The sequence below is a fragment of the Erithacus rubecula genome (genome assembly GCF_903797595.1).
Source record: "Erithacus rubecula genome assembly, chromosome: 8".
NCBI lineage: Eukaryota > Metazoa > Chordata > Aves > Passeriformes > Muscicapidae > Erithacus > Erithacus rubecula.
The window spans coordinates 17129536-17149762 of NC_136659.1; the positions used below are offsets into that span (position 1 = coordinate 17129536).

General features: G+C 44.3%; 2 protein-coding genes across 3 annotated transcripts in view; both read right to left on the reverse strand.

The window, feature by feature from the left end:
- Window positions 1–375: 375 nt before the first annotated feature.
- LOC306804138 (mitogen-activated protein kinase kinase kinase 20-like) lies at window positions 376–3342 on the reverse strand. The gene is made up of 2 exons (XM_079310406.1): window positions 3217–3342; window positions 376–1325 (listed from the first exon to the last, which is right to left on the reverse strand). Exon 2 carries the CDS (start codon window positions 1306–1308, stop codon window positions 649–651), a length of 660 nt encoding a protein of 219 aa, XP_079166532.1. The 5' UTR covers window positions 1309–1325; window positions 3217–3342; the 3' UTR covers window positions 376–648.
- MAP3K20 (mitogen-activated protein kinase kinase kinase 20) overlaps window positions 3300–20227 on the reverse strand; it is an 86452-nt gene continuing 69524 nt past the window's right edge. Inside the window, exons 15-20 of one of the 2 annotated variants that reach the window (XM_079310341.1) lie at window positions 19742–19804; window positions 18658–18750; window positions 8320–8436; window positions 6705–6779; window positions 5540–5690; window positions 3300–3435 (exon numbers count right to left, since the gene is read on the reverse strand). In XM_079310341.1, coding sequence (XP_079166467.1) covers window positions 3374–3435; window positions 5540–5690; window positions 6705–6779; window positions 8320–8436; window positions 18658–18750; window positions 19742–19804 — 561 coding nt within the window. In that variant the 3' untranslated portion in view covers window positions 3300–3373. Of the gene's footprint in view, window positions 3436–3754; window positions 3835–5539; window positions 5691–6704; window positions 6780–8319; window positions 8437–18657; window positions 18751–19741; window positions 19805–20227 lie in introns of those variants that run through there. The other variant, XM_079310340.1, reaches the window with a different exon arrangement.

Here is a 20227-nt window from a genome sequence, read left to right on the forward strand (position 1 = left end):
AAAGAATAAAGCCTAGTTTTTGATTCTTCTGATTAAGACAACTGTGTACGTGACAGGGTGTGCTCAGTGGTGTTGGGCAGCAAATGTTGGGGCTTCTAATATGGAACAAAGTAAGAAATTCCTGAGAAGGTATGGCAAGCTGAAAGTGCAAAAGTGAAGCTACTAAAGTGAACCTGAAGAAAAATATCCTTGAGTCCATTTTTTTTCAGACTGTGCTGATCTGATAGAAATACTGCCTCTTCCTATAGACCTGGCAGAAGCAGACTAGACAAGTGGTGAGAAGACCCTGCTCAGAGCTGGACTCAGCATCTAGAGGCAAAATGAGGTGAGGAGAGAGGTAACAGCACAACTCTCCTAAGGATGAAACGAAGAGCCTTTCATTGTGGCATCTGGCTGTGCCCTACGGATTTTATTTTTAAAATATTAAGCAAATGAGTGGGTATCCAGTCAGCTGACAGCACGAGCAGCCAAACAGAGGTAAGAAAACCAATTAAATCCCTTGGTGCTGACAGTGGCAGGAGGGGAGGTGGCAGCTCTCCCTGTCCGCTGGCAGGCCCCAGCCGGGTGGGTACCGGTGCAGCAAATGAAACAGGAGCAGGCATGTCCTCTCTAGGCTGAGCGTTCAGTTAAATAAAGGCCAAACGCCTCTCAGAACATCCTCCGGCCCCGCCAGCTGCCCCGGGCTCTGTCCTTCCCCGGCTTGCCGGCGGCCTGCCGGTGGGGCTTCCGTGCGTGCTGCACCTTTATCCAGCCGCCCTCGCTGGCCCTGCTCTGCCCCTCGCCCGCCCGGGGCTCGCTGTCCCCCTGCGGCGGCATGCCGGGGATGGCCGCGGGCTGCGCAGGGCCGCGGGGGTACCGGCGGTGCTGGGAGGCGGCGGGGGCCGGCAAAGGAGTCCTGCCGGCCCTTGCCGAGTGCCGCGGCGGCACCGGGGAGCTGGTGCCGCTGCGCCGCCCGTCCGAGGAGCTGCGGGAGGCCGCGCTGTGCGAGGCGGCCCGGCCCTTGCCGGCGGACCTGTCCCTCTCCGAAGGGGTGTCGGAGGCTGTGCTGGAGGCGCTGCTGCCCTTCGAGTTCAAGTGCAGGCTCGAGAGGTTTCTCACGAAGCTGTGCGACAGGGGAGAGGAGTTCCTCGAGTGGCTGATGGCCGTGAGCTGCTGGCTGACGGGAGCGCGCGTCCGGCGGACGGCGGCGGCGTACGAGTCCTGGCTGCGCAGGTAGGGCAGGTACTGGGTGACCGCGCTGGGGCTGTGCGGGTGCCCGTGCTGCAGAGAAACGGCCTTTGCTACCTGCTGCATGCGCAGAGTCTGCATCCACTGGCTGTCCGTGCCTGGCAAGGGAATGCAAACACACTCAGCTTTCTGTGAATCGATGGAAAACCGCGCTCCAGCTTACCCAGGGTGCGAGGTTTGGTACCAGGGTTTCTCTCAGAAAAATCTCGAAACCACCCTTCCCCTCCCAGCCTTGCAGCAAATAGTCCTAGATTCGAGTATGTTCAGTGTTATGGTTGAACATAATGTTGGGCTTTGAAAATAGCAAGTGATACAAATATTTCTGATGCCACTGCAGATTATGGAGCTTAGACTACAAGAGTTACTGAGCCATCCACTTGGCTGTTCAGCTGGGTTCCCACTCCCAAGTGCCTCCTGGAGTTTTGAACCCAACCTGGTTTTAAACATGCCCTGTGATGCTCTTGGCAGCCTCAGCAGATTTCTCCATAGCTTTCACTACGAAAGAGCCTGGAGACCTCCGGAGCTGGCACAGAGGTCACCCCAAGGTACCAGCACTGCTGCAACGCTGCCTTCCAACTACATCTCTCCCACCTGGCACAGCCCAGCACAGAGAGGAGGCAGTGCAGAGCCACTGCAAATCCCAGCTGCAGCAGCCACATCCACCTCCTCTGGCTCCCATTTCTTCTCAAACTGCTACACACCATAAAAACCAGAGCTACTTCAGTTGTTGTTGCTACTACAAATTCTGAATTCAATCCACTTTGCATCCAGCTTCACGCAGAAAACCAACTCCGTATGTGGAAAAGCCAGTGAGGCATTAGGCTTCAGCCAGGCTGGCTCAGACAGTGCTTAACTGTGAGCAACTCAGGATATTACAGTTCCCTCTACACCTACTGTCACAGCCCTGGGGTCGTAACAAAAGTTGTAGCTTTCAGAGATCACACTGAAGTGGTTTTGAAAGTCAGTCCTGTGGTTTCCATGAAAGCCTTTAGCAAATACAATAGCTGTAAATTTTCCATTTGAACTGCAAAGGCTGCCTGGTTTGCTACTTTGTGGGTAGAGCAGAGAACAGGAATTCCTCTTATCTGAGGCCACAGCTCTGGCCAAAGACCCATGGGGAGCAGCTAAAATAATTTTGTTCTAGACAGATTTGAATGATTTGTCCTTAAAGATTGCTAATATCATTCCAACAAGAAAGCATAACCCTCGCTGCCTCTCACTGGAACACTTCATTGACCATGGGGAGTTTTGTGGGAGCTGGATAGCAGCTCTGTCCTCATTAGGATTGCTCCTGTTAAAATGTAATGGACGATCTCTTCCACTCCTCTTTTCCTCAGACTTTGTTTGAATCCAAAGAGATTTAAATCACTTCAACTTATTGTAAAGTATGTCAAAAGGAAACTGGCTTCCCTGTCATAGTGTGTGTGACACTGACACAGCAGATAGATACTTGCACTTAGAGGTGAACCTTCTTTCACAGAAAGACAGAAGGGAATTGCCTCCTTTGCTTCTTAACTTCCTTGAAAGTCATGGTTTCAAAAGAAAGGTGCATGCCAAAATGTACTTGCTAGACATTATTGCCTCTGCCATTCCCCCATGCCCTCCTACCATGGCTGTGGGTGTAAATCAGAGACCTCATAAACCTGGAAACAGCAGGCTCAGGACTCAAGTTTGGGTCTTCATTTGTTACCAACACTCAGGTGGCCATCACGTGTGCTATGGGACCAGTGCTGATCTCTCTGAACAAGGGGCTCCCTTCAGACTGTTCAGTCCTTGCTGCTTTCTGTCAGCAGCAGTTGCCAGCCCAGGATGCAGCTCCCAGTGCAGGGATCTCCCAGTGTGCCCTGTGGGGCTGCCTCTCATGGGCTGGAGGGCTTCTCCTTCACGTGGTCTCTGAGCCACCAGCTCTGTACACTGAGTTATGTAGCCCACAGAGGTACTCCCTTCACTGCTGGTTACTTTAGCCTATTAGACAGGTATTACCCTTACCTTTGTGCTGGGATTTGGTGGTCTTTTAAACCTGGGATAGGTGGTCTGGTAAAGAAGACAGGCCAGAAGGCTTGCTAGAGCTGAGGCACAGCTTTCATGCTGGCTGGTAACCCACCTCCTTTGAACTGTGCCTATTCAATTGGCTGCTGACAAAACATTAGTGCTTCCATGTAACTCCTCCAGGGTGCCAAAGGGACAGACAAGCTCTCCCACCACTCACTGGAAAAAAAAGCAACCATTTTGGCTTACAGCAGCTGAGCCAACCTGTGAAGATACACACCACACCTGGAATGGCTGCAGGGCTCATCACCCCCAAACCAGGATAACCTCTATCTGCAAAGCTAATCCGGAGTAAAGATGTATCCTTTAGGACATGCTCTAGGTTTCATTTGCATTACAAAATGTAATTGTGTTGCAAATGGATCACAATTGCGTAGGAATAAGCACATCTGTGTTAGATGTGCCTGTAGTCCAAACCCAGCACCTCTCAATTCACAGGGTCATTCTTCTACAGTTGCCAGTAGTGTACAAAATTGAGAAACTCCTCCTCTGCTCACTGGTATCTTGTTCCAGCTCCTGAACTGCCCTTCAGGTGTCCCAAACATTTCTGCAGCCCCACTGTGAACTCAAAGAGAAAAAGCTTGGCTAACAAACACCTTTACAAAAACAGCAGCAGATCTTAAAGGCAGACCTGTGCTAGAGCCAAGTGAGAACTAGTGTGAATCTGTCAGCAGCATAAATTTATTAGGAAATGAAAACTGCATTGTAGAGCCCACTGCATTATTAAATGTATCTCACTGAACAAATCAAGCCCCAGAAGCCATGATAAACACCATTCCAGAAGTCAGAGAGTGATGAGCCAGGGCTGGCTCAAATGGGCAAGCTGAGCTGTGGAAGAAGAATGCAGGGGGAAGATTGCCACAATTCCTCAGAGAAGAGCAGGATGTCAGGAGCACTGCCAGGCTGGCAGTACTGTACTTGTCAAAACAGTGTATCATCCACAGGGGACTTTTCTGCCACCCCACATGCAGCTTCTGAGGCTACAGCCTCAGTCTGGGTGTCCCCCTGCAAGAGCACTGGCCAGAGCAAGAGCACCCATGGATCTCTAACAGGAGCTGCCCTTCATCCAAACACATCCTCTGTGCAAAGCTGTGTGCTGGCTGGGAGGGAAGAGCCGGCCAAAGCACTCCAGCTGAGTTTGAAATTATGACTGCTTCCAGCCTGCTTCCCATAGGAGCATACAGGGCATCCCCCTTACCCCTCAGAGACAGGTAATAACAGGCAGCTCTGCCAGGGGCAAAGTGGATCTGATGGCCACCAGTGTAAGCAAGTTAATCAGGGACATCAAGACTGGAGGCAGCCTGGGCTGCAATGATGATGCATTGGTGGGGTTTGCAGTCCTGAGGGACATGAGTCACGTAAAGTTAGGCTCATGAATTTTCGGAAAACAGACTTCCAGCTCCTCAAGGACATAGTCAAAAGGATCCCCTGGGGACAAGGGAGTGGAATAGAGCTGACAGATCTTTAAAGAAGTCTTCCATAGAGTGCAAGAGCTCTCCAGGAGCAAGAAATTGGGCAAAGAAGGCAAGAGACTGATGTGTCTGAGTAGGGAAGTGCTGGTCAAAGTAAGGGGAAAGAAGCAAATGCATGGGAAGTGGAAACAAGGACAGGTAGCCTGGGAAGAGCATATACATGATGTTTGGTTGTATGGGGTGCAATGAGGAAGGGCAAAACAAAGTTGGAACTGAACCTGGCAAGGGATGCAAAGAATAACAAGAAGGGTTTCAGCTATGTTAACAAAATAAGTTCAAAGAAGGTGCACCCCCTTAATAAACAGCACAGGAAAACTGGTAACAACAGATGGGGAGAAGACTTTGTCTCAGTCTTCAATGTCAGCCTCTATTCCCACATCTATCAAATCAACAGCAGGATAAGGACTGGGGCAGCAAAATGTTTCCTGATCTTAAAATCACTGGACAAGGGAAGAGATGTCATTTATCTGAACTTCTGTAAAGCCTTTGACATGATCCTCCCCCAACATCCTTCTCTCTAAATAGGACAGAGATGGATTTGATGGATGGACTGTTAGGTGGATAAGGAATTGGTTAAAAGTTTGCATCCAGAGGTCAACAGCTCAGAGTCCTGGGGCACATCAGTGACAAGTGGCATCCCTCAGGGTTCCACACTAGGATCAGGGTTATTAATGATCTTCATCACTGACACTGCACCCTCAGCACACCTGCAGCTGACATGCATTGATATTTTGCTTTCTCCCCATATATGCCCTGCCCACGTCAGCAATAAAGTTCATGTGTTGACTCACCTGAGTCAGATCTGCTCCGTGAATTCCCCTCTGAACTGGGGAGTGAGGTCTGTATCAAGAGCTGTACTGCCTCCACCTCGTCCTGTGCCTTCACCTTGCTCCAGCAGATAGCTTGGATGTGCCTCGTGCTTTTGGGAGCTCTAACATCACTCTGCTCAGGAAGGACACAAGTGTGAGGATGTAACAACCACAACACTCTAACCTCCCCTGTCAGGGAACTTCCACTAGTGCCTGGGTGGCAGCAGTTGTTCCAATATAGAGCCTGTTCTGCAAAACCACTTAGCTAGTTCTCAAATATTTTTAGACTCAGGATAATTTTGGCTGGTACTTGTGATTATGCTAAAAATGTGGTAGTGAATAACTGCTTCAATTCTTGTACCCTGTGGAGGAAAGATCTGAAGGCCTTCCTCTACAAACACAAAAATACATTTCTACTAGTTCTATTAATGAGCATTGAATAGGCACTGCTTTCTGATAAAACAGGTAGGACTAAGCAGGTATTTTTGCAGGGGGGACCCCCAAAAAATTTTCCTGGAGTACCATTCAGTTTGCTGTTAAGGGCCTGTGACTCCTGTGAGAAACTTCAGCCTGAAAGAAAACTACTTCTTCACTTCTGAGACAAGCAAGCAAGGTCCAGGATTTCTGCATTGCCCCATTACTGCCTGAATGCTTGTTCAAGACATAACTGGAATCTCATTTACTAACCTTCTTCTGACAGACAGTCTTTACAAAATCAGTGTTGTAAGGAACTGCAAACTCTTTTTACAAAGCTAATTTCTATCACATCAAATTCTGGGTTTTATTTTATCTTATTCTTAATTTCTCATTTTCTTTCTTCTCCTGTTGCTTCTCTGCTCTCCTAATTAGCACATCATTGAAGAGATAAAAAACAGCCTCTTTAAATAATGCAAACAACACTGACCATTACACTTCAAGGAAAAGGAGCTTTCATCCTTGAGAAGAAGAGCCATCCCAGGCAGCAGTCTGAGGCCATTTTCTCTGTAAACTTCATTCAGCTTTTGCTCTGAAGTTTATATTTTACAACTAATTACAGGCTGCTGAGAATTTGATTATAGGATATAACAAAGCCAGAGGATGTTATTTCCACACCTCCTGTGTAGATTTTGTCTTGGATCAACTATTTTATTTGTTTCTTAGATCTTACCTCATATGTAACAACACATTCTACAGACTGGTGCTCTTCTATGCCCACAATCCATTTCTCCATTACAAATGGTGGCTGGAAAAAACATGATGGGAGTTTTATAAGGTGCTCTTCATCTCCCAACTAAATCACCCAAAAGGGATTTACAGCATTTGCCTCTCTTCATTCATTCCTATATTGATAACATCATTTTTTTTTTTAATTTTATGAGACAAAGCAGTATATTTTTGAAATATTTACTTCCTGGTTTACAAAAGGAAATTGAGAAGAGATTTCCATACATAACACACAGCAGATGAGACAACATGGAATGTTCTTGGAGATGGGGCATAAATCTTTTTCAATTTTTTGTGTGTACACTTCTCCAAGATTTAAAGAGGAAAGTAAGAACAAATATCTAGAGATTCTCAGAGATATTCTTTGACAAATATAAAAATGTTGAAGTACGTGAAAAGTTAATGCTACTGTATCTAGTTGTTAGTTTCTTTAATTCCACACCTTTTTTAAAGGAAAAATTGAAATGTCCAAGACTAAAATTAGACATAAAAATAATGATAGCAATAACAACAGTAATAATAATAATAATAATAATAACAACAACAACATCACAAGTGTTGTTCCAGAAATCACTAACTATAAAAATAGTATTAGTATGAATTAAATATTAGAATCTTTTTTTGACAAATACTCCTATATCACATTTTCCTTAAAATTCTGATGCTTTTAATTTTTTCCTTTAGAAAAAATGACTAAAACTTCCCCCCCCCCCCCCAAATTCACAGTTAAAAGCACTCAAGAGTTTGGGTATTTTTACCAGTGCACATTAGAGCAGCACTCTAATTTGCAATCAAGCTGTATATTTTTTCAGTTAGAAATTAATTTTGTTAGCTATTATCAAGTGGAGCATATTAATAAAAACAAACAATTTAAATAATAGCTAACAAAATGCCCTCTGCATCAAAACTTCTGTTCCTTAGGGAAAAGCAGTCTAAATGCTTACTGGTAAATATTTACAGGCAGATTCTGACACAGGGTAAAATGCTCAGTGACAATGAACTGCAGATGGTCAGTGCTGCACTGTCTGTGATGGGTTTCAGTCTTTGCAATCCACTGGTGCATGAAAGAGAGAGTTTTAGAACCAGGTAAAAGTTCTAAAACCATGCAAACACAAAAAAAAACCCCAACCCCACAAAACAAAACAAAACACAAAAAAAAAAAAAAAGAGAGAAAAAAACCCCAACAAAACCACCCAGGGCAAATCACATGAAGTTTCTGGAACATTTAAATTGATTTTGCCTCTTGAAAAATAAAGGAATTTTTTGAACATTCTTTTCATTAAAAGGGGTAATAAATTCAGAGGATATAACATGGAATTAAAACAAGAAAATATAAATTAGTTCCTTCTCATATTTGTCTATTGTTAATATTATTGTCAGCTTAAAGGGGAACCAAAATACCTAACTCCTATTATGATACAATTCTATTTAAAATGTGCATTTTATTTAAAAGCTGTCAAGAGATTGAGCTTCTGCAAGCACAAAAGTCGACTGCTGTGGTATTTTAATGTCTTTGTTTGAGATCTCTGAATTCGTGAAAGCTTTAAGGCTGTAAATACCTTTGTCATCTTTAAAATCTCTACATCAGGTAGGTTAGTGTTGAATGTCACATCTTTTATGTAGGTTATTGCAATTTCATCCCCGTCCATCTCCATGTACATTTTCCATTTACAATCCTATGAATAATAAAAAAATAGAATGCTGGATTGTTAGAATACAAATAGCAAAAAAAGCCCAACAACAAAACCCAAAATGAAACAAAACTGAAAGCTGAAACAACCCAAAATCTAATCCTCAACACATCAAGGGAAAAAATAACCCAGCGAGAAAGTTAAGGGATGTATATATATTTTAGGATATGCATGTTTGCAGCACAGTGTTGATGGAAACCCCTCAGCCTTCTTGTTCCCTTTTCTCTCAGCTCACCCTGCGAGGCAGCTGCCACCCTGACAGTCTGGCTGTTTTCTGAGGTGTGGTGTCCCTGGATGGCCTCACCTGGACAGACCCCAGGGCATGGAGGGACAGGGCACTGCTGGGAGCCATCACTTGGGTCACAGTCGGTGCTGGCAGCCAGCCACAAGGACATTGTCCCAGTGAACCCAGGAATAAATGACCAGAGTCTGTGCAACACCTTCAACACCTTGCTCAAATAATGGGCAAAAGGATGAGCTTGTTATGACAGCTCAGTTATTTCAGATACTGAGAGCCCAGCGAGGCACTGAGCATCCTCAACTTCTGCTTGCCTCCAATTGCACTATTAATTATAAAGAAGCTCAGCTAAGAAAATAATCACAGTGAGTCTAATAAACCACAGCAATAAAAAGTATCCTTAAACAACCCCCTGAGCTGAACAGGGGGCCAGCATCCCACATTTTGCAGGTGTGAGCCTGCAGAAGTGACAGCTGGCAGCACCCTGCAGGACATCCCACATGGACTGAGAGCTGGAGCTGGGTTTGTGCCTGTGGCCAGGGAGGCTCCCACTGGGGACCAGAGACTGCCTGTCCATGGTGCAATCCAGCCAGAATTTGCTGGTCTGCCCAGCAGGTGCTCTGGGGATGAGATACTGTGCAGGGCACTGAGCTCCTCCAAAAATCAGTGTCCTGAAGGACTAATCTGCCAATGAAGCAGAGTGTCTCCATCTCCCTACAGGAAGGAGGGAACCTTCCATTCACAAAGACAGGAGCTCCTCCAGACATGCCAGGGGTTCGGGGGTCAGTCACATGCCACCTTCAAGGCAGGTGTGGGCTCAGCAACTTGCAGAAGGCAGTCTTCACCTTGGTTTTGCTCAGAAAATGCAAAAACTTTCAGTGGGGACACAGATGGACACTAAGGGCCACGGGCTTGTGTATGCAGTTATTTGCACAGGCAAATGTACAACAGCCTAAAAAGTATCTGTTCACACAGGTGATTATCTGTGGTGTTTGCATATGAATCTATCATAAGTGTAACAGGAGCTCAGCCCTAAGAAGGCTCAAAGCTTTTCATCACACATTGAATTGGCAATTCCAATTGAAAAAGAAAGAATTGAAAGAAAACTGAAATATAATCATTTCTGCACTGCAACAAGAAATTATGTTTATGACAGCATTTGACCCTGTGTGTCCATCTGTCTCCTTTGAAAGCTCCCACATTCTACAAGCAGAGAGGGCATGTCAGTTGGTTTTTGCACTGCCCTGCTGCAGGTTTGAGTGATGGGAACTGCAGTTCAGTGGTCAGAGCACCAACTGAGACTCAGAGGCACCAAGTTCAGTTTCCCACTCTGCTGCTGGCTTCCTGTGCAACCTGATGAGGTGCTGAAGCCACCCTGTGCCTCCATTTCCTAATCACAGACTGTATCTCTCTGCACATCTCTTTTCTGTCCCGTTTTTCACATTTGGGAGCTGACCCAGGGCAAAGCTGCAGGTCCAGCACTGTGCACCAGCCCTGGCATTGGCTGAGGAGGGCACGTGCTTTGGAATGGAACAGCAACAGCAAAGTGAATTGTCTCTGACTCCTCCTCATCCCTGTGCTCCTCTCCCTGCCCAATGTTCTTGTTGCCAGACTTTTTTGCAGGAGATTCCTGCTACTGCAAATCAAACCTGAGGATAGAGACAAGATGCTTGATGACATCTGTAACTTTTACAAAAACACCCGAGCCAAGAGAAGAAAAGAATACCAACATAAAGTACTATTCTCCAGTTAGTTCAGCACATCTCCTGCCATCTCTGAGTAATACCAATGCCAAGCACTTGAGAGCTAGAGCTGCACCTTGTGCCAGGGCTCCCATGCCCTCCTGACTAAGGATTTTGTGCCGTTCACTCACATTTCCCTGCAGACTATATCTGACAAATATGATCTCATTTTAATAAACAAAATAATCAATCAACCACCTCTAGAGAAAAGCTGTGTACATCCAGGGTCTGGCAGGGGGTGGGCACTGCCACTGCCCATCCCCTTGCCAGATCTGCTGCCCAGGCAGGATCCCTCTCCATGTGGACCAAATTGCCCTATGCAGGGGTGGATGCCTGAGGCCTGCACAAACACTGCCTTCCCCAGCTCTGAACTGCATCTTCAGAGAAACACACACTCTCCTGTCCCTCAAAGCCAGTCCCCAAACCTTTGGAGCCCTCCCCAGCCACACTGTGCAGATACCAAGAGGCCAAGATACTATACTCTGGTCCCTCAAAAATACATGTCTCACTTTATTTTGAAAGGTTTTCATTTTGTGTTATTAGAAAATCATTACTGGAAAGGGGAAAGAGAAAATGGGAGAGAGAGAAGGAACAGATAAGGAGAGTGAAAGTGTGAATTTCAATTCTTTGACTAGTTGTAAGTCATATGACTTCTTAGATCAAAACTACATTTAGTGCCAGGTGTATGTGGGAAAATAATTTGGAAATGGCTTATTCAAAGTGTCTGGTTGATAGAGATGCTTACACAAGTCCTTCAAAGAGACTTCCCTGTATATCTTGTTATTCAAGCATTAAAATACCTCCTAATATCTACCTGCTTGATTTTGATCTAAATAAAAAATTTCAGCTTTTTGTTTAAAAAAATTATCTAGTTTCAGAACTGAAAGGCACAACCGGCAAAACTTCATGCAAAAACATTTCCAAATAACACTTTGACAAAGCCAATAAAACAACAGCCTCTGGAAATTACTGCAGAAAAGCAAATCACACATGTATTTAAGCTGCTTCTTCTCAGCTTTGAAACAGAAAGTATGAACACTTTAAAAATTAAGTCTCCAGCTTACTGTGGTGACAATACTCCTTTAACCTCATATGCGTTTATGTCTGCAAAAAAAACCTGAAAGGGAAATGAAAAAGATCAGGCACAGGCTCTGAACAGCAAACACATATCCTGCAACAACAGCTTAAAACCTCTGCTAGGGAGGCACTTCATTTTCAAGGGGGCCCAAATCAAGGATTCATTTTAAAATCAGTGGCTGCAGTAAACTTTTTTGGTTTTTTAGAAGATTGAAATAAAAATGGAAATGGCATTGTAGCAGATAACTGGATATTAGAAGAAAAGTAAGATGTAGCATAAGATGAAACAAATAAGAAAAAAAATGTTGGCCATGCTGATACTAAAAGTAGTAGCATGTTGGTGATTTAGGTCCCCAGAAGCTCCTTTACGTTCTTAGCTATTATCTATCTCAGCTGCTGAAACCTGCTGTTTTAAAGGCATTAGAGTTGAACATCTAGTGACAGCACTTGGGTTATTTATCATTATGTATCACCCTGCTACACTATATTTTATTATACTGGATTTAAAGGAAGATAACACAATTATGGTTAATTTGCTTCTCTTCTTTATATGTATAGTGTCATGACCCACCACAGCTTTGTCCCATGAGATATTTTTAACCAAAAAGAAATCCACAAGAAACTCTCCCTAAAAATTCCATTAATAACCTCTTGTAGCATGTATAGGTTGCAGGGTCTGGAACTAAGAATGTTTTAATCTCTTCAGCAAAACAATGTCTCATAATGATGTACAGGACTATTGCTGCACTGATGAAGAATCATACATAATTCAGCACCTTTCACTTGGCACCACTGTGATATCCTCATTAGCAGTGGCTCACAGTGGCTGTCAGATGGTGTCCATGCGAATGCAGGCATTATATTGTCTTTGAGATGTGCAGCTGCTTCCATGACACTGCCAGTATATAAAAACATGACGCCAGTTTGTTTTATTTAGTGCTAAACCTTCCAGTTTGTAAAAACAAGGCTGACACAGAGCCTGACATGAGGCAGTGAAAATAATTAGCTCTCATTTTCTCAGCCTCCTATTTCCTTCTCCCCGCTGTGTTCTCTTTCCACTAAACCACCACATGTCAGTCGAAATGGGAGGCAATTAGTGGGCTCATTTCAGTCCCCACAACTGTGCTGAAAAGAAAGTATTTATGATGGCACAATGAACAGCTGAAAGATTAAATAACATTTGCCTTTTGAAAAGAAAATGACTTCTAGCTAAATGGGCAATTTTTGATTATTCTCAAACAAGCTTAGAGTAGTTGGTTTTTAAAATACAAGAAAGGAAAATGAGTCATTTTTAGGTGAAAGAATCAAATAAAACTTGACACAGTAATGCAAATAACTGATGTTTTATTGCAAAATATGTAAATGTGTTATACCCTTAACAATGGCTGGTGTCTCAGGTCAGGGCAGGCTGCTGCCAGCCAGGCTCCAGCAAGAGAAGGTGGCTCCACCGCTGGTTTTGTTTCAGCTGTGCAGGCAGAAAAAAAGAGGGGCGGAGGGGAGGCCTTGCAAGAGAGATGGTCTTAAAATGTACAGAAACAAAGCAAGCAGAAGATACATTTATGTTATCAGCTGCCGGGGAGCCTCCTCCGAGCCGAGCCCTTCCTGCTCTGCAAGGCAACAGGCAGGGGCTGGCTGCAGCTTCACACAGGGCCCCTGAACACCCACCAGAGCAGCCAGCAGTACCAAAGATATCTGTGCCCTGACAGTGCCTCCTTCAACATCCAGCACTGTGGAGCTCCGTGCTCAACAGAGGGCACACACAGTAAATACCAGGCACTGCTGGTGTGCCCTGAGAACAGGGGCTTGCAGCAGGCAAGGCAAGAGCTCAGAGATCCCCCAGCAGTTACCAGCAGCTGCCCTGGCCACGGGATCAGGGGCAAACAGGGGTGTTGCAGTCACAGGCACCATCCCCATGAGCAGCCTGCTTGCCACAGCAGGATGGTAAAGGTGGAAGCACCAAAAACGAGTCCCTTCCCTGAGGGCTGCGTGGGTGCCTGCCTGTACTGTCCTCAGTGGCATTTCCAGCGTGGGGACAAAGTGCTGGAGCCACGTGGACACCACGTGCCCACTGCAGCACGTGGAGTGACTGCTCACACTCTGGGACTCTGCAGGACATCGGCTGAGGGAACAAGGGTGCTCAGGAAAGGCATGGCTGGGCCACTGCTCTGCTGGGAACAAAGGCTCCTCTTCCAGGCTTTTGTCTGGATAGCACATGCCAAGCCTACAGATTACTGGGAACCTGTCTGTGCTTCTGCAAACACACCTGTGACCGAGGCTGCGAGGCTGTGGAAGGCAGCAAGTTAATTCAGTGGCCAAGGCATAGAAATAAATCTCTGGCTTAAAAAGTCTAGAAAGCCACGTGAACCAAATACCTTCCTAAAGAGTCTATGTCTCTTCAGGCCTATGGAATAATTTCTAAAAGGAATCCCTGGTCTAGCACTGCTTACACAAGGATTTTTAAAGGTCTTGGCTTGAGTTCAACTTTAGTTACACATGGATGCTACAGCTGGAGTATCTCAGTGGAGATGGTGGAGTTATACCAGCTCCACCTCATGCAAAAACAATACATGGTCCTGAAAAGTCTTTGGAAGAAAGTACCAGAAGCTCAGATCACCTGCACTGATCCACCTTCTTGGAAGACTACATTATTTTGTTCTTAATGGTGGTAGCAATTTTTTAATGTGGCTGTGGTTTTATTTTACAGTTTAGGTAATTTTTTTGTGTCACTTCACTGACTGCTTGTTAGAATAGGAGCAAATCTATGAAAATAGCACACAAACACAGTTACTCTGATTCTTGCATTAACTATTAGTCTTTAGTATGAAAGCATTGTGCTTTGACATGGAATTAGAGAGGATTTAGAAGACGAGGTTTTGAGATAAAGATAAATAACCCCATGCTAGAAAGTCAAGGTAGCTATGCTTAATTTGCAAAGAAGGGTCAGATAAAACCAATTCCTCCTCCATTTTTACTTACTGAAGTGGGTTAAAATATCTACAGAGCATGGAGAATATAAATGACTGAAAAACTGTAAAACTGAAATTCCAAATTTTATACCTTGGCTCTTGCTTTATTTTTAAGAAAATAAAGAAAGAATTTCTGAACGTTGATATAGTGGGAGGGTGGAGAGGAACAAGCAGCAGAAATGGTCTCAAGCACTTGTGAAACCACATTCCAGTTACAACTATTTCAGTACTGGTTTTTCCTTGTACTGCCTGCACTTTTCCAGCCTGGGCTTCTCCACATGAAGAGTTGGTCACAATATTACTTTAAAGTAGCCTTAATAGTATATTACCTTTGCCACTAATATTTAAATAATAGCATTAAAATAGATTTCAGATATTCAAGGCTAGAAAGCAGTTCAGTTAGCAGAAGGTTTTGAAGAGGGTCTGCTCCTTACCTTGTCATATGGAGGGAGAGGTAAGTGGGGAAAAATAAGGCAAAATGGTGAGCCAACTTCAAGGCTTTGTATTTGGATATAGGTCAAATTGTGCCACTCTCGGTAAAAAATGAAAACATTCAATGGCATAGTGAAATCTGCCCTTTTGAGGACCAAAACTAAAGAATGCATCAATAGAAGGCAAAAAGACTGTAAGGCATCCTTCTCAAGGGGTTTGGTGATTCATCAGTGTGGAGCCGACATAGCTCAGGCACCTTTTCCTGATTGGGAAATTTTAATGAGCCATCTAGGATGAGAAAGCCATTGAAAATTCCCCCTGCAGTCCTGCAAATCAGCTCAAGCCACAACTGCCAGGGTTTGTTGTTTTACTCTCCATCTTGGACTTAATTGGTGGTCCCCTGCTTTTTCTTTTAATTTGTGGGGGAAAAAAAAAAAGTCTAAATCTATCACCTTTCAGCTCATTGGGAATTGTGTACAGAAAGGTCATGAAAAGGCAGTGAATGGAAGTAACCACATAACTTGAACTACAAGAGTTGGAAAAGAAACCTCTAAAAACCAGGTTAGCTTTGCAGTGCTCACTCCTGATGCATTCAGAGAGCACAAAGGTCAACTGAGCTTTTATCGTCTCCAAAGATGCAGCTAAAAAAGGAAGGAAACTGTAATGAAATGACTGCATCTGTCAGCTGGTGGAAACCAACATAATCCCACTACAAGATGAAGTTTAAATTAGATAAAAAATATGGGGCTGGTAAAGCTGTTTACTGGGAAGTCAATGTTTCATTCAGCATACAGAAAAGGCTGAACATTCAAATGCTGTTCTGAAGCATTTTCAGCAGGATCCTTGCTAAAAGGCACTGCCATTCCTAAAGCTCTTAAGTTTCTGCCTGCTGACAAAGAAAGGTGTGCTGGCTGTGCTGATGGGGCATGGTGCAGTGCCCAGGAGAGGACATCTGTGCCCTGAGGAACCATCTTCACACCACAGAATGGTGCTGTGCTCTTACCAGCCAAACACATCCAAATTAACTGAAATGGTTTCTGGGTCCTGGACCACTTCTCCACCACTTTCATATCTGGTGGTATTGCTGTATTCATGATGCACTCCACGGCTGCACCCACTCCACAGCTTTAGTTTGGACCAGGAGGCTTTCATCCTTTGTGTCCATCCTGTCCATGCTTGGATGGGCTTGCTGCCAAGTGCAACTTGGAACCAGCAGATGCACTACAATAACTAAAGGGAACTCGACCCAGAAGACCAGCACAGATCCAGCTGTAAAACCTTCCAGCATGACCTGTTCTCCTTACAGAGCCCCTCGTGCTGCACTGCACCTTCCCCCAGCTGAGCCCAACCACTCCCCTGGCTGTACACAAGTCTAGCAGCCAACACATCACCCAGGGAACACACACCCTCAATGTGTAACCCAGATTTGAGCTTACAGCCTCTTTTCCTCGTGATTAAAACAGGAGAAGTGCTTCTTAGCTAGGCAGCTGGTTATGGGGACTGATTAGGATAAAATTCCTTTGAGAAATTTATTTTTAAACTGATGTAGGCCAGCTTTTAGCTATAAAGATGGTGGAAGGTATGATCCCAAATGCTTCTGGTGACCCAGTTTTACAGGAACAGGCACCACTCTTTTACAAAAATGAGACAATAAAAGAAGTTTAAACCCTTCAATCCTGGTTTTTACCCTTTCCCAGTTCATTTTGGAACAAACCTAGATGGCAGCAGTAGCTGGCTCAAAGCAGCCTCTAGGGGAGCCAGAAGATTGTATGCAGGGGTTTTCAAAGAAGGAAGCTAGCCAAATTTCCTATACAGTATGTACCACATCAGTCTTTGTTAGTGCTATGTTTAATGCAAATTACTTGTCCATGTTGGCCCTAGCATCCTGCCCAAAAACTCAGACAATATGCTCCTTCCAGTTTAAAGGCAGGTACAGGTTAATGTGCAGATCTCAGACAGATGTTTCCAGGCCAGACACATTCAGGTGACAAGCTGTGCATTCCCTGGAATGGCATCACTAAGCACAGGGGGTGCTGCAGCAGGGCAGCTGATGGGGAAGGCATGCCTGGAATGCAACCACAGCTTTCAGAGGGAATGGCTTCCTTAGAAAAGGGCCCAAGAACACACAGAGCAGACAGCACCAATTAGGAGCTCACAGGGAAGACAGCACCAAATAACAAAGGTTGTAAGAAACCTGCAGAGGTTATGTCAACACTGCACAGGCCCATTGAACTAACTCTGCCCTGCAATAACAATTCAGCTTCTGTCCCACAGACTTTGCAGAGTCTCATTTGCACATTTTGCTGTCATGCCTAAAACATCAACTCATCTTCAAACTTAAGCAGGCGTTAGTACAACATGAATTTCTCTCCAGTGCTCAGAGGTCTATTTGCTCCTTCTCTTGTTCTTTCCTGGGAGTGGTTGCCCAACTCCCTGCACTATGGCTCACAGCCCATATTGGAAATGGAAGGGAGATATGAGCTTTTTCATGGACTTCTAGTTCCTTCAAGAGTTAGTTGCACATGGGAGAGAAAAATGCACACCTACTAAAAAGCAGCTGTGCATAAACCATGTATTCAGGAACACTGAGACAGTCTAAGTAATTCACATAGTGATAAATAAGATTTTTATAGGAAAAAGAAGTACTCAGGATAAAAGAAACAAACTAAAAAAGGAAATCTCCAGACAAAAAGCTTTTTCAAACTGATGAAATTATTTCAGTACGAGCACAAGTTCCTACTAAGTTCAAACCTAAATGCTTTCTCTGCAAGCACCACCAAGTACAGAAATCAAGAGACTTCTGCAAACAATATGCCCTGAAAGCAAAGCAGCCAGATAACACAAGATGAAAGTCAGCCTCCCACAAGTTTAGGGTGGACACACAATGCAGATTTATCAAATACAAAAGGAAACAAATCCTGCTGTCACAACCCCTGACTCTAGCTCAGAAATGCTTTGCACACCATTTCCACACAGATGATTAATTCTAAAACCCTTGAACTCAGAGTCCATGGCAAGCTGGACAAAGCAAACAAAAAGCATGGGACAAACCTCACTCTTGAGAAAAAACAATGTGGTAGAAATCCTTTGCTGGAACATCTGGAGTCATCAACGCTCCTGTTACACAGGGTGCAATGAGAGATCCTTGAACCAGCTCAGCTTGGAGCTGAGGTTTGATTAGGATGTGGCACACTGGCAATTGCTGAAGCACAGCATTTTTGTGCAATGTGCTGCAACTATCCCTCCCTTCTTCCCCGTGTGTGCTCATGAGGGCACACAGTCTCCACCAGGACCAGTCCCATCCTGCCCAGCCAGCCATGCCATGTATTTTCCAAACTCCTCTTGTATAAAACAGTATCTCCTTTCTGCTGAGACAAAAGGAAGTCTGTCCACCAACAACAGGCATATGCCACTGCTCAACTGTCAGTGGTTTTTTTTTAATAAATGGATTACCATTTCACAACTATTGGGAAAAAAGGAAAAAAATTGCAAAAATTACAATTTAAAAAATTGTTCACAAGGAAACAAAAGCTTTTAGACAAAACTTTCTGTGCCACTCTTTTCTTCCTTGCCTGTTCTGGGGGACAGCTCCTCATCACTGATGCAGCCCCATCTGCCACCCTGACATTCAGTTGTCACTTTCCAAAACAAGAGGATTCTCATGCCAATTTATCTTTTGTGTCCAGAAGACTCTGGACCCTCTGGGTAAGGACTCATAACCAAACCAACTGATCTAGCACTACCAGCTTACCTTTGGACCGTTTCCTGGCTTCAAGTGATAACCAAAAACAAGTTCAAGATTCACTACTTTCTCTATGCTTTCTTCAGCTCCACCTGCAGAATCCTGTCAAGAAAACAGGCAAAGGTGAGAATTCACATCTACCACAACCCACTGGGAGATGGGAGCACACCCTTTGGTGGCAGAAAGGATTTGCCTTTCAGGTGCTACCAGTCTGGCAGGCAGCAGAAAGGAGAGATCACACTCCAAGAGGGGCAAAGGCTTCTGCATGGTTTAGGGCTGGTAGTGGGTGGTAACTGGAGATGCTGCACAATTTCTGCTCCTGGCTGAGCTGCTCTGGCACGCTGCAGTGTCCCTGCAAGCATTGTGGCAGCCTCTGCCATTGGAATTGCAGCTGGCACATAAAGGCAGCAACACTCTGACTTTCATTTTCCCCTCCGGAGAACAGAGTTTTGCTATATGCAAATTTGATTTATGTGGATTTCACCCTATAGATGTGCAATAAATTGTTACTAAAAAAGCTGTTTCAGGGTTTGGGGACTAGAATTCCTGGATTAGCTCACCGAATTAACTAAGGCAAATATCTGCTCTAGCAACACCAAGGTTCCAAACACTCTCTTCCTTTTGCATGGGTCTTATTACTGATATCAGAAAACCTATTGGTTAACACAAGGGTGACAGGACACTAAATCATCCTTCTCTCCTATAACATTAGCAAACTGGGGAATGATGGCTTATTCTGGGCCAGGAGTCTGCTGTTCTTCAGTGGTGACCAGCTGGTGGCAGCAGTTTGAGGAATGGCTCTTCAAAGTAGTTTCTAATTAATGACAGCAAACAAATTGCAACCAGATGTCATTTAACTTAATTCTACTGGCACCATGATATAAACTTAGAAACACCTTGAAAACAACTTCTATTTTCCTATTATTTGTTCTGATGTGACTCATTGCTGTTGTTGATCTTCTGCATCTGTTACAACCCTCTGTAGGAACTGCAGCCTTGCCCTCCCCTGAAGGGGGGAAAAGTTGAGGCATGAGAACAGTGAAATATTCATACCAGCATGAGAAGCACATCTTGTATCAACAGTGAGACTTACCTTAATTAATGGTGGAAAATGAAACAGATTTAGGTAGTCATGGGTTAACTTCTCAATAGCAGTCTAGGAAATAAAAAATCAATAAAACCAGATGGCAATTATTAAGTAACTCATCCTGTAAATACCAGCATGAAAAACAGCACAGCCCCATGTGCCCTCTATTTTCTACTGTGGATACATTAGGACATGTGAGAAGCGTTTAAAATATAGCCCTGTTCTGGAAATTGTTGTGGTAGATTTGCTCTGGTTTGGGTTCAAAATCACATCTTAATCAGAGAAAGAGACGTTCAGGGGCTTGTTTTTGTTGTTTTTATTTATGCTCAAATCAACCCAGGAAGCTGAAATCTTTCATTTTGGACATTATTGACTTTATTAAGTTTCAATAATTTTCCCTGTAGGAAATGTAAATTAAATATATCAGTAATGGTGTGTGGGCATGGAAAAAATGGCTGATGAGAAAAAGGGGAATAAATCTGTGTGAATTAC